The sequence below is a fragment of the Pteropus medius genome, unplaced genomic scaffold, assembly GCF_902729225.1.
Source record: "Pteropus medius unplaced genomic scaffold, Ma_sr-lr_union100, whole genome shotgun sequence".
NCBI lineage: Eukaryota > Metazoa > Chordata > Mammalia > Chiroptera > Pteropodidae > Pteropus > Pteropus medius.
The window spans coordinates 2,332,741-2,346,341 of NW_024350397.1; the positions used below are offsets into that span (position 1 = coordinate 2,332,741).

Here is a 13,601-nt window from a genome sequence, read left to right on the forward strand (position 1 = left end):
TTTTAGAAGAATTATGACCTCTTCCTCCAGATTTAAGTCCTGGATTTGTTCTCACTCTTGTGTAAAAAAGAAACTGGCATGTGGCTTCACAGCCATTTATCCCAGATACCTGTGAAATTCTGCTACAGACTTAATGAATGAGAATCTCATGAGGAAAAGCCCGGAGAAGGGGTATTTTTTTTAAGCTTTCCAAGTGATCTGCCGAATTCGAAGACTGAGAACTACTGCTCCAAAGAATTGATACTCCTGGTCCTTAGTTATATTTTCTTGACTTCGTTGAAAATGCCCAACAACCAGTGCCTCGGTCGCCTTGTGGTCACAAGGTTTTCCTTTCAGACACACACGATTTCTGGTCTCTGATTCCAGCGTGTGCCACCCCACCTGGCCATAGGCTTGTCTACTCACACAATCGTGTTCCTCCCTTTTCTCAGGCCTCAGAACTCGCAACTTTAATCCAGACAAAGAGGGAACTGGGTTGTAGAGCTACTTACATCCAAACTATCGAAGAAGGGATTAATACACATACTCATGCAGCCAAAGACTTCTGGAAGCTTCTGGGTGGCCAAACCAGTTATCAGTGTAAGTTTACTGTATTTCAGAGGATGAGAAGCTTGAATGTTCTTTCTCCTACCCCACTTCATCCTTCCGAAGCAGCCACTTTCCAGCGTATAATTTAATGCCCTCTTACCGTTCATATCCCAAAGCTGCTGGAGACCCGAAAGAAGACGAGCTGTATGAAACAGCCATAATAGAAACAAACTGCACTTACCGTCTGATGGATGACAAGCTTGTTCCCGATGACGACTTCTGGGGGAAAATCCCAAAGTGCTCCCTTCTGCAATCAAAAGAGGTACAGTGAGTGAGATGAGCGCCCTACATAGGGCTGCCCAGTAGAATAGGTAGTAAGTGCCCCATGAACGTTAGCCAGTGTCCGCACCATTGTGGAATGGTGACATCTTCTGAAAGGATGTTTATTTGTGATTTCAAACCATTACTGTCATCTTAAATACTGACATAGAATTCAGAATATTGTTCAGAGGAGGTTCATCGAATCATTCGAAGCTTTTCTATTTCACACAAAATGTCTATGTTACTTAGTTCTATCTCTTGATTTTTGTATAAATATTAAATAAAGTATTTTTCAGTCCTTAAGTTTCAGGATTAATAGATGTATATATATATATACTTTATTTTTATATTTTTCCAGGTGATGTTAGGTTTTTTCTCTCATGCCAGTATTTATTAAATACATACATTTCCAGTACTGTTAAGTATTCTAAGTATTGAAGGGAAAAAAAAGCGAAAAGACACAAAATTTCATTGAATAGAAGAATGTTAGAAAGAATGTAATCTGAAGTTAGATTGATTATATGATATAGATGGACATCTAAATGGAAAAATTCACAGGAAAAGAAATAATTTTTAAGAGAAAGTGAATTCAAGCTTTGTTTAAAGTTAAGTAGAATTTGAATTACTGGAAATGGAGAAATTATTCTAGGAAGAAGGAGTAGAATAAACTGTAGGCATGGAAATAAGAAAGCATTACATTCATGTATTCATTCAGCAAACAGTACGCACTACTGTAAACATGAGTATGGTATGGTCTTTGCCCTCGAGAGTCTTAGAGTCGTCTAGAGGAGAGGTGACAATACTGAGTCATCTGTCCCTGGCATGTAGGAAGCGGCCCGTATGTGCTAAGTGAATGAGTGAACAGAGGACGTAGGGAGAGAAGGAGGGAGAAAAGGAGTGAGGAGAGGAGAGAGAGAGAAAGAAGGGTAGGAAGACATCTTAACGTGTGTATGAATCAGAAGTTTTAGGTGGTTTGAGAGTTCAGAGGAGGGCACATTAGCTTGGGCATTTAGGACAAGGAGATAGAAATCCCACCCACGGGACAAAGGCTGGCTCTGCAGTGCCAGCTGGTCAGATCTTGTGATCTTTTAGCGTTTGTATTGATTGCTGCATCTGGATTTCTATCGTCACCCGTTTGACTCACTGTCAGTAGGGACCCGATTCAGTGGGAGCTTGTCCTTGAAGTTAAAAAAATTCTTCTATGCCATTCTCCCAGGTACTGGTGTTTGATTTTGGTAGTGAAGTTTACGTGTGGCATGGAAAAGAAGTTACATTAGCACAACGGAAAATAGCATTTCAGCTGGCAAAGCACTTATGGAATGGAACCTTTGACTATGAGAATTGTGACATTAACCCTCTGGATCCTGGAGAATGCAATCCACTTATTCCCAGGTACTCCTGTGATCTTGATGGCATTGTAAAGTGAGCAGAGTCCTTCAGGGGCCTCAGTTCTTTTCACGGTTGTCTAATGTCACTCTTCATAGATTTTTGTTTTCATAAATGACTGCAATGCAGTACTGTGAATATTCACAATAAGAACATTTCTTTAGCTTTTACCTAACTAATACAGAAATATGGATGCTGTATTCTTCTGGAAAATGTGTTATCTTTTATTTCTTGAAGTGAACAAATTGTTCTCACCTGTGGCATTCCAGGTGCTCTTGTGACAAATGAATAGCAACTGTTTAAACCAAATGCATGCTGATCTGAAAACTTCCCAGGGTCTGGAATTTAGCCATTGATCTGAAGGTACAAAAGCAATACATTTTTTTTTTTTTCCTAATTTCACACTTTCCCAGCATAGCCATTGAATTCCAGGCTTTACTGTTTATTTGCCAGTAGATGATGTTTATGCCTTTAGTTGGAAGAAGGGGAAGAGGATATGCTGTGGATATAACGATTGTAATTTTAATATTTTCTACAGTGTACTGGACTTTTTTAAGTAATTTGGGTACGTTAGCAAGATATCCACAAACTCTAAGAAATATGATCATAAGAAAAATAATTCTTATATGCAAAGGGATTTTTTAACTACCAGAAAAAAGAAGTGTTTTTAATTACATGTGCCATATAATAGGTTAGAAATAGATGTGCCACCAAACAGTATAGAATATTAGGTATCACACAACTGCATTGTAATGGTGTCCATTGAACTAGTGTACAAATTTCAACTTTCCTACCTAGTTTCCTGTTTTAAAATCAAATTATTGATTTTATTATTAGCACTATAGAAACAATTAAAAATTCTGCCAATGTAGGTAAAATGTTTTTAAATCCCTTTTAAACAAGTACACATTTAACCCGAAATGAATACAGTAACAACTAGAGTTTTACAGACAAAAGCTGAGGCTAAAAAGAATATATTATTTGGTGTAGTAAAAGAAAAAAATGCTGAAGCCTAAAATCCATATGCTAGACAATTCAGAGTTAGCAGCGACATAATCATAGATCTGGAAGTAGAGGAGGGCTCACCTAACCCCCTGGTTTTCAACACCCACCAGATCAAAATCAGCCTCTGAGTTTTAAAAAAATGCACGTGCCAGGCCCAGCCTCTGAGAGGTGTTTTCAGTTCCTGGGGGTGGTGCTTATGTGTCAGTATGTTTTAAAGGAACCCCGGAGATTTTAAGGTACAGCCAATATTTAGCATCCAGCCCTCCTTAAGAAGCCTGAAACCACTGACACGAAATGACTTAGCCCAGTTCAAACACAGAAGTCAGGATGGAGAGAGAAGCTTGCCTGCTCCCGCTCCCATTCACACCCTCACCCTGCCACCTGCTCCCTCTCGTGTTTGTGCAACTTCACAACTTAAAAGATACATTTCTGAAGCTGAAACCAAGTGCCCTTTTATAGACGTCTTAGCCGATCTGCAGAGTCGCGTTTGTATAAACGACAGCCGTTCAGACATTCTCTGGGAAAAACCACAGCCCTTCAAGGGGAGTCCTGCATTTTCCATAGCCTCTGATACCTGGCTCCTTAAGTCCCGTAGGAGCATGAGGTGGCGGTGTTTGTATCCTGTGCGTCCTCATTTCAGTCTCTTTTGAAACAGGCAGCCTCTGTGATGTGCCTCAACCGTGATGTCAGAAACTGCAGTCTGGGCCAAAATAGGAAGTGATGGGTTAGGGGCCACAGCAGGGTGCAGTGGCCATGCTCATCGGTCTGAAGGGATGTACGCATCCCCGGCCCAGTTCACAGCCAAGGGTGCGTTTGGAAGGATGAGAAATGCCCACACGTTCTTCTCAGGGCTGGACCCTCCGCAGCGTGTACTTTCTCGGCTGCACAGGCACACCTGGTTTTATTGCACTTAACAGATGTTGCGTTTTTGACACATTGAAGGCAAGACCCTCCACCAGCAAAAAGATTACAACTCGCTTTATTGCGACACTGCTTTATTGCGGTGGTCTGCGATATCTCCGAGGTATGCCTGTACCTTTTTCTAAGTTACCTTTTATTCCAAGCACAGTTTCAGATTCTGAGGTCCTGAGGCAGTAGCAGACCTCCAGGTTAGGCTGTGTCGCTTCCTTCCTGGTGTCCTTGTGCTGCCCCTACTTACTGCCGAGTCCAGTGGCCTAGAAATAAGTATGCAAACATTCACTTTATGATGTATGAAGTATGTTCGGTTTAATAAGAGAGGAGAATAGACTGGAGAACATGGTTGTAACATGGCTTGAAATAGCAGAGAGCTCAGGGGAAACTCCCATCTGTTCGTGAACTTGACAGAAACTTGGTGAGCACCTGCAGGTGCCTGTGGGCAGCGTGGAAGAGGTGGGGAACAAATGCATGTGACTTCTGCCTCCCCCAGCTCACGGTCTAGTGCACCACCCCCAGGCTATCTGAAATACGAGAATCTGCCGGAATGCAGGAAAAGTCCATTGCATTCTGACTCATCAACTCCAGGGATACAAAACCTCTCGAGGCTTCGCGCTAAAATAATAAAATGTCACTTATTTAGTAAAATAAACCATTCATTCTCTATAGTACTTAAGTATTCTTTTTTTTTTTTTTTCAATAACCACGTGCGTTTGTTTTAGGTCCCTTTCCTTTGTTTTAGCATGGCTTAATCTTGGTTCTCTTCCTGTCTGCTCCCCCATCCCACCCACCTGCAGAAAAGGACAGGGGCGGCCTGACTGGGCAATATTTGGGCGACTTACGGAACACAACGAGACTATCTTGTTCAAAGAGAAATTTCTCGATTGGACCGAACTGAAGAGACCTAATGAGAAGAACGTGGGAGACCTTGCTCAGCAGAAGGTACTCGGGGTAGCCAGGCCTCAGACTTCAGGGCCGATTTCAGTCCCAACGAGGGAGGCCTGGAAGCGGAAAGCCTCCCCAGGGTTTGCTAGCAATCTGGTTTCCAATTATATTCCAACTCCGAGAGTGAAAATAGCCCTATTTGCACCTTCAGGTTTATGGGCATCCCATTCACAATGGTGGGGTGAGTATTCAGGCTTCCCCTAGCCTTTCCCCTAAATGCAGCCTTTCCCAAGTGCATTTCAACACCCTGAGACAGAGTGTGAAAGCCACACACTCTTACGCTGCCCCGTGAGCAGTGAGACTGCATGAGCATGAGAGGAAAAGGCTGGACAAACAGGCGGCTGAACAGATGTTTTCTCTGTTCCTTTCTAGGAAGAGTCTAGGGCTGAAGTCAAGCCATACGATGTAACCCGCATGGTGCCCGTGCCCCAGACGGTGGCCGGCACCGTGCTGGACGGGGTGAACGTGGGCCGGGGCTACGGCCTGGTGGAAGGGGGCGACAGGAGGCAGTTTGAGATCGCCAGCGTCTCTGTGGATGTCTGGCACATCCTAGAATTTGACTACAGCAGGCTCCCCAAACAGAGCATCGGGCAGTTCCACGAAGGGGACGCCTACGTGGTAAAGTGGAAGTACATGGTGAGCACCGCAGGTTAGTGACACTTAACGTTTTCTGCAAACTGAGGCGGGCCCAGCCCCAGCTCCGCGGCTGGGGACTGCAGCGCTGCTGGCACCCGACTCCCTGCGTGCCGCGTCTCACCCTGGTGCGTGGGTGCAGTATGCAACCTAGTCGTTCACTTTGAGAACAACTTAGTCAACCTATAGACAAATTCCTAACCACCCAGCACTGCCAACATCTGTGCTGTTTCCTTGTAGAGGTTAAACTTGCATGTTAAGATTTTTCTACAACCTTCACTCCCTCCTCTGCCCTGTCCCCAGAAGTTTTCTAGGAAAGCGATGATTTGCCTCTAGAGAATATTTGTCGTGTGGCTGGAGGCTGCTTAAATAGGAGTCCTTAAGTAAAGCATATCTGTATGACTTAGAACTGAAACCAGATGGTATAGTAACAGTATCGTAATAGCAAAGACATGCACAAAAAATTATTAAAAATGAAAGAAGCTATTTCCTGAGAGGCCGAGAACCTAGCAGTGCTTTGTGGATCTGGTAGAGTAAATACATAGTCAAACTCATGGTTCCTGCCAGTGAAATACTCTTTACAGAGAAACAATGATACGCTTAGCACCAGAAGCAATGAGGGAGGACAGCAAGTGAACTTTGGGGAGAGAATCCCTTTTCTTTGACAAGTAGCCATTATCCACATGACACCTAGTGTTTATCATCCTACTGATTGGAGAGTTTATGTCACAACTCTGATTTCCAAATCCAGCTCCAAAATTGTTGATTCACCTCCTTGCAGCCCCCTTGCCACCCTGGTCCCTGGGCCTCAGCGAGGCACTGATTTGCTAATCAAACACCTGCAGATTTCGTACCATTGAAATTATTTTCTGATTTATCAAAAATAAGTCTTTTAATGAACCGACAGCATTTCCTGAGCACCTACTCTGTGTGTTAGAGACTTTTAGGGGGAGCAGGTAAACATTGCAAACCCCGCCTTCAAGAAGCCTGTGGTATAAATGACAGAGAGGCAAGTGTGAGGAGAGGTAACTACTTCATGCTGCAGCAGGAGAGCTCGATTTTCTGAGACGGCACCTGCCCGCAGTGGGAAAAGCCCCGCAGAGCAAGACCTGGGTGTCCAATGGATGGCATCGCCAGGCAGGGCAGGGGGACTGTGCAGGGTTGTGCCCAGAGGCGGGCTACAGGCCTAGAGGTCCACCTAGCCCACAAGGCACACAGTGGGGGCTTTACTACAGCCTCTATTTGAATGCCTCACGGACGGTCCATGGGACGAGTTCTTATGCTCATTTCTCAGATAAGGAACAGAGCACCAAGATCAAGTAACCCACTGAAGTCACAGCTAGGAGAGAGCACAGTGGACACTAAAACCCCTTTCCCTTTCATAAGAGGCCCTGTGCTTGCAGGAAAGATCACCGGTCCTGGGGCCATATGGCCTGGGTCTGAATCTTCTCTCAAGCTTTACATGCCAGGTTGGCAAGTTGGGTAGAGTTACTTAACCTCTCTGAGCCTTGGTTGTCTCTCCTGGAAAATAAAGATAATAACACCCAGCTCACAGAATATTATAGTCCGGTATGTATTATGTGCAGTGCCTGCCTACCACGTGTTCACGTGTTAGGTGCAGGAGATAATCGTCATTGACGTTCTCAGCTGCAACAGCATAATTGCTGTCTTTAACTGGAAGATGAGATAACACGGATCTACCCAAAATAAAAGCAATTCCTGTGAGTGACTGTCATAGATGCAGGCTCCCTGATGTGACACAGAGTTGGCAAACTCAGCATTAATCTGTGCTGCTGATTGGCCATAAAGACAATAAGAGGGAATTTAGTGGGGAGAAAATCTAGTAACTTTTGGGGTTCTAGAAGAGGGAACTTTAAGGAACAACCTTTAAAGGCAAACAGAGTTCTTGTTCTTAAAATACAGAAAGGGAATCACATATTTTACAAAAGGAGACCAACGGGCTCCTCAGTGTGAAATTGAGTCACTTCCTTACTTTAGCTGTTATAAAAAAGAAGTAATAGCAAGTGAATGAATGAATGAATAATTATTAAAATGAATTAATTTAAAAATAAATCTAAGATTTGAGACCTTCATAGACTCTTTATTTGGAGGCGCCTGGGAAACAAGGATTCGGGCCACGTAAATACTTTCTGCTTTTCTTCCCAATAAACAATGTGTTCATCTCACAGCCGGACCCAGCAGTACCTTTATGAGCAAAGTTATAATTTAGAAGACGTCCAGCTGCAGAGAATTAAGTTATAGTGGGGAGCATTCAGATTCCAGACCATCCCTCTGGGATCAGGAAAGCGTAGGCCAATGTCACTTGCAGTCACACCGAGATCCCCACAGAAGCACTGGCCCCTTGGTGACGGCTAGTCCAGCTCCTCATCACTCATACCCCACAAGGGCTGCACCTGCAAACAGGACTGAACTTGGAGCTTGGGACATTCTCTTGGGACAGGCTCAGCAGAAATCAGCAGCCAAGGCAGGACGATCATCCCCTTGGTGGACACTGGCCAGCCCGCACAGGCACGCGGCGAGGCCAGCTCCCTGGGCCCCACAGAAGAGAGACCAGAGGCCTTGGTGGGTCAGCGTCCTGTCCTAATCACCTCCTCGGGTGCTGCAGGTGTATTTCCTAAGGCATCAAGATGGCCTTTCGAGGCATTTTTCTCCAGGTCTCAGGATCGGTTAGCTGGAAGAAAGGTGGTTTTTCTCTTCTCATTTTTCTCTTCTCTTCTGTTTTGCTCATCACTGTAGTCCCAGTATCCTAAAGAGTTGCTGGCACATAGTAGATACTCAATAAATATTTGCTAAACGAATGAATGAATGAGGGGATTCTGGAGTGAGATCTATTCTTATAGGTAGTGACTTTGTGGTCTGAAATACTGTCCAAAATGACAACTCGACCAATTAACTTTCCGTGACAGCTCGTCAGCGAGACCTGCCTTCCGTGGGCTGCTGACATGTATCGAATGCCTGCCAGGTATCAGACAGTAAGGATAACCAGCACTTACTAATCCTGGCTACAGCCCTGGTGACAGATATTATTTAAGTCCCAGATTATTTTTATGAAAATGATATGTCAGCAATTTGTCTCTTCCATTTCTGACAGAACCTGGAGACTTCAAAGTGTTTTGTGTTTTTTTTTTTTCCCCAACTGGAATAGTTTTAACAGACTAAATATTTTTCCTTTGTGCCTAAAGCTGGCCCAGCTGCTGTTTTCAATATCTTTTGTCCACCAGCTAATCTTTTGCCCAAGAATGGTGTAATACGGAAAATGCGTTTGCGTCTTTGAAAGCCACAGGTCCTGCTCTGGCGATCACTTGGAGTGTCCGCATCTTCCTCTAGGATAATAGGTGTTTTTCCTGGGGTATCAAGAGAGCCCTTCAGATCACTTTTCTCCAGGTCTCAGGATCAGTTAGCTAGAAGAAAGGTGGTTTTTCTCTTCTCCTGCAGTGTGATTGACTTGCCCTCCAGGGATAAATGATTTCTCCTCAGCCCATTGCCCAAAAGCTATTTCCTTACTGTTTGTCCTTACAAAGAGTAAGTGAGCCGTGTATTTGCTCTTCTTTTGGCTTATTGGGCACTCACCTGGCCCTCTGCTATGTTGTGTGTTTGCAGTGGGAAGTCGACAGAAGGGAGAGCATTCCATAAGGGTGGCTGGCAAAGAGAAGTGTGTCTACTTCTTCTGGCAAGGCCGGCAGTCGACTGTGAGTGAGAAGGGCACTTCGGCTCTGATGACCGTAGAGCTGGATGAAGAAAGGGGTGCCCAGGTAGGTCCTGGAAAGCTGCTGCACTGGAAGTGAGAAAGATGTCCCTTCAGGAGCTCTGGGATGTGTAGCCAGGTCCCCTAAGGACCCAGTTTTAGTGAACAAAGACAACTCACCCAACACACTTTTTTAGTCCTGGTCCGGCTTCTCCAGACTTCAGGCTGCGTCTCATCTTTCATCTCCCCACAGGTTGGCCTGGAAGATCTTAAATAAAATATTATATCTTAAGTAAATATGATCCGAAATAAAATATTGTATCTGCAAATAGTAAATCTGCAAAATAAGGACAAGGGACCAATGAGTGTTTTTTAAAAGGTCCCACTTAACTAATCATCAAAGAATTATAAATAAAACAAAGAGATGCTATTTTCCACTTCTAAACTTGGTAGAGATGCTCTAAGGCAGACGGACCCAGGCTGTCTAGGACACAGTCACACGAGGAACTTCTTGTGCTTCTGTTGGAGGTAGAACTTGAAACAGCCACGCTGAGAAACAGTTTTGGCTCGGGAACCTGAAAATGTTCATAAACTTTCCTCAGTTATTCCGCTTACACAATTCTAGTCTAAGGAAATATCAGAGATTCGTGTAAAAATTAGTATTCCCGTCATCTGCATTCCTCAGAGCAGCCTGAGGGATTTTTCTAGAACATGTCAGATCACGTCACTCCCTTGCTCTCTGTCACACTTGACCTACAATCTAAGTGGCCTCTCAGTGGTCTCCCGGCACCTTCATAGTCGGCCCTGTATACATCTCCAACCTCCCCTGGTCTCGCACTAGCCCCCGGCTCCTCCTACCTTCTTGCTGTTCCTCAGACACACCTCATTCCGCCCACCCAGGGCCTTTGCGCTGTCTCCCCGTCTGGCACACTTCCCCCAGATTTGTATGTAACTCCCCACCTCATGATTTGGGTTTATGTTTCAGTGTCACCTCCCTAGTTTATCCAAATCCCTCCCCCATTCTCCCATCATTCCCTGCCCCTTCACTATGCATTATTTTTTTCATAGCACCTCCCACTGCATGAAACTACATAGCCATTCTGTTTACTTATTTATTACCTGTCTTTCCCCTACAAACATTAAAGAGACCATTCTGTCCTGGTCTTAGTCACCGGTATAACCCCAGGGCCTGAATAATGGCAGGCAGACGCTACTGCCCCCATCCAAGGTTTTGTAAATGTTCTTTCTAGCCTTTGGATTATCTGGGCCTCAGGTTCCACCCTTCAGTGCCAGTAATTAAGAGCTGACTCTGGGTTTTGGGGAAATATGACACTCTGTGCAGATATTTTTCCTACGGTGAATGAATAGTTAACAATAGCAGGAAAGGAGAGAACAAAGGAATTTTCTCCAGAAATAGAATAATACTCACTCCTCCTTCTGGATTCCTAAGAAACAATCGTCTTCTACTGTGGACTATATTTTACAAGTAGTTGTTAATGACCATTGAATTTTCGCTTATTTGTAATAGTAGGTAATTTCAACTGCCTTTTTTCGTAAAAGCCATCAATGACTATGTTTTAATCATACCCTCAAAATCATCCTTAGAGTTTTAAGGCTTCATCTCTCTAGTTGGAGCATTTCATTTTTTTTATTAATCCAACAGATGGAAAATCACTAGGCATATAAAGCACTGCCACAAAATGGCACTTAATTATGCTAAATGAGCCCTGAGATTGATAAGTTAAGTCCTGGTGAGAAATGCCTCCTACCATCAGTGCTCCTGGACTTGCAGCCTCCAACAACAATTTCCTCTTCAAGGGAAAATGTCTTGCCAAAGGGAGAGCGAATTAACCGAACCCCAACCCCTAACATTATTATGATGCAGCTAACACCTGATGGAAGAGAACGCAGGCGTTGACAGGCGAGGGGAGGCTGAGGTTGGTAGGCGCGTGTCTCTGTGACCAGACTCTTAGGTTGCGAAGGAAACGGTTCTTTCCTTCAGAATTACTAAGTCAGTGGTTAGTCATCCTCACTGCTGAGAAGTACATTTTGTTAATAATGAGTTTAAATCAATCGTGTTATATCTATACCACGAAATACCATTTATCTATCAAAATTCACATGTTAAAAAAATATTCGATAACAGACAAACGTTAAGTGAAGAAAATAAGGGTAGAAAGCATCATAAAATAGCAATCCTGCTTTTGTTTGAAAAACAACTATATACCTGAAAAATACTTTGAAAAGAAAGCTCTATGTTAGAATTTTAATAGTGGTTATCTTTAGGTAATAGTAACGTCACTGGCTTTTGTGCTTCTGGATGTTTTTCCGATTTTTGTGTGATAGGCGCATCTTATTTTTATGTCTTTGAAAAACCAGTACATAATACTTATTTGAATGTGCTTAAATCGGAAGGTCCAGGTTCTCCAGGGAAAGGAGCCCCCCTGTTTTCTGCAGTGCTTCCAGGGGGGGATGGTGGTGCACTCCGGGAGACGTGAAGAGGAGGAAGAAAATGCGCAAAGTGAGTCACTTCTTCAGTTGCAATTCGGTTTTTTTCCTTCTCCTGGAAGGTATTTTTATAGGCGTGGGGGTTTAAAGTACTTCTCTCTTCATGTAGCGGAGCGTGGCTTTACCACCGAATGCCTCCTAGAGTCTGCCTCGTGAATCAGCTTGATGAGAGGCTCATAACGCTCTCCCCTCCTGTGGAGTGGAGCTCAGGACCCAGCTGTGGCATGCTGGATGGAGGCTGGAAGATTACTTCACCTTAAATGGAATCTTCCCAGTGACTCTGTCTCTTTTTAGGAGGAAAAAAAATATCAGTGGATCTCCTATTATAAATTATGAGACTTTTATTGGCCAGCATCAAAAAAAAAAAAAAAACCTTAGCTTTAGAGCCTTTATATGACTTACCTAGGCATTTATAAATTTTGTAAAAATGGTTTATCTGCATCATGAACTTTTGGCAACCTGCTTCAAGCTCTAAAAAGATTTGTTCTCTGGGTTGGCAGTGAGACAGCCGCTGACTTCAGCCACAGCGTGACCTCAGCCTCCACCTTCCCTTAAGTCACAGGGTGGTGTTTGCTGTTGACCACTGAGCAGGGACCCAGAAGGGCAGGTCTGCCTTACCCTTTGCATTTTTTAGGCAGTTTTCCTTTGTCAAGCACACCGCCAGGCTAACCCTGTGCCGCTGGTGCCCCCTGCAGGTGAGTGGAGGCTGTACTGTGTGCGGGGAGAGGTGCCCATGGAAGGAAATTTGCTGGAAGTGGCCTGTCACTGTAGCAGCTTGAGGTCCAGGACATCCATGGTTGTCCTCAACGTAAATAAAGCCCTCATCTACCTTTGGCACGGATGCAAAGCCCAGGCCCACACGAAAGAGGTTGGAAGGACAGCAGCAAATAAAATCAAAGAACAGTGAGTATTATGTGTGTGACAGCTCCTTCTGGCCGGGGCTTCCCATGGGACATGCAGAAGGTGATGAGAAGGGTTCCCAGCAGTCTCAGTGGATGTACCCATGTGTTCCGACAGTGACTCGACAAGGTAGTTATGATCGTTGTCAAGGATCTCTGACATCCCAAGTATATCTGATGCACATCTCCACCAAAACCTCCAACTTGAGAGCTTCGTCCACTCTCTGAGGATGTACCTGCCTCAATAACAGGCAAGGTGACGGGCAAGGGACAGGACCCCAGCAAGTACTTCAGTTTCTTTGTAGCTGTGATTTCTTTGTAAGTCCTTTGCTACTTAAAGAGAGCAAATTTCAGATATCTCTTAGCAGGTCAGAGTGTTAATTTTGTCAGATAGTGGAATGTTTGTTTTTTTTTTAACTCCATTTAGCTAATGAGGAGTTTGGGCTACCACCAGCTGTGCCAGACTAGAAGATGCCCCCTCTTTAGAGAAGGATGACTGTATTTCTGCATTCTCAAAGGCAGCACCTAACAGTGAGTCGTCAGGCCCCTGGGGCACGTCTCAGGCCCAGCACACAGGTGTTGGGGTTTGCTCCTCTCTCAGGCAGGCACGCAGGGAGAGTACACTATGCTGCAGCATTAAGCGAGGACTCAGGGGTGGGCTGTAAAGGACAGTCACCTGTCTAGAGGTGGGCTGCTGCTGGGACACTGCACTTTCTAGCAGCCTGTGCAAAATGGGCATTGCAAGTAGCAAAAAA

General features: G+C 44.4%; 1 protein-coding gene across 12 annotated transcripts in view; it reads left to right on the top strand.

Annotated features, from left to right (window-relative positions):
* Window positions 1-13,601, top strand: part of SVIL (supervillin) — a 204,723-nt gene that overhangs the window by 181,735 nt on the left and 9,387 nt on the right. For all 12 annotated transcript variants that reach the window (XM_039839717.1, XM_039839718.1, XM_039839716.1 and 9 more), the window contains 8 exons: window positions 432-579; window positions 705-850; window positions 2,066-2,241; window positions 4,953-5,097; window positions 5,473-5,749; window positions 9,355-9,506; window positions 11,855-11,960; window positions 12,643-12,850. In XM_039839717.1, the coding sequence (XP_039695651.1) occupies window positions 432-579; window positions 705-850; window positions 2,066-2,241; window positions 4,953-5,097; window positions 5,473-5,749; window positions 9,355-9,506; window positions 11,855-11,960; window positions 12,643-12,850 (1,358 nt within the window). The remainder of the gene's footprint in view (window positions 1-431; window positions 580-704; window positions 851-2,065; window positions 2,242-4,952; window positions 5,098-5,472; window positions 5,750-9,354; window positions 9,507-11,854; window positions 11,961-12,642; window positions 12,851-13,601) is intronic.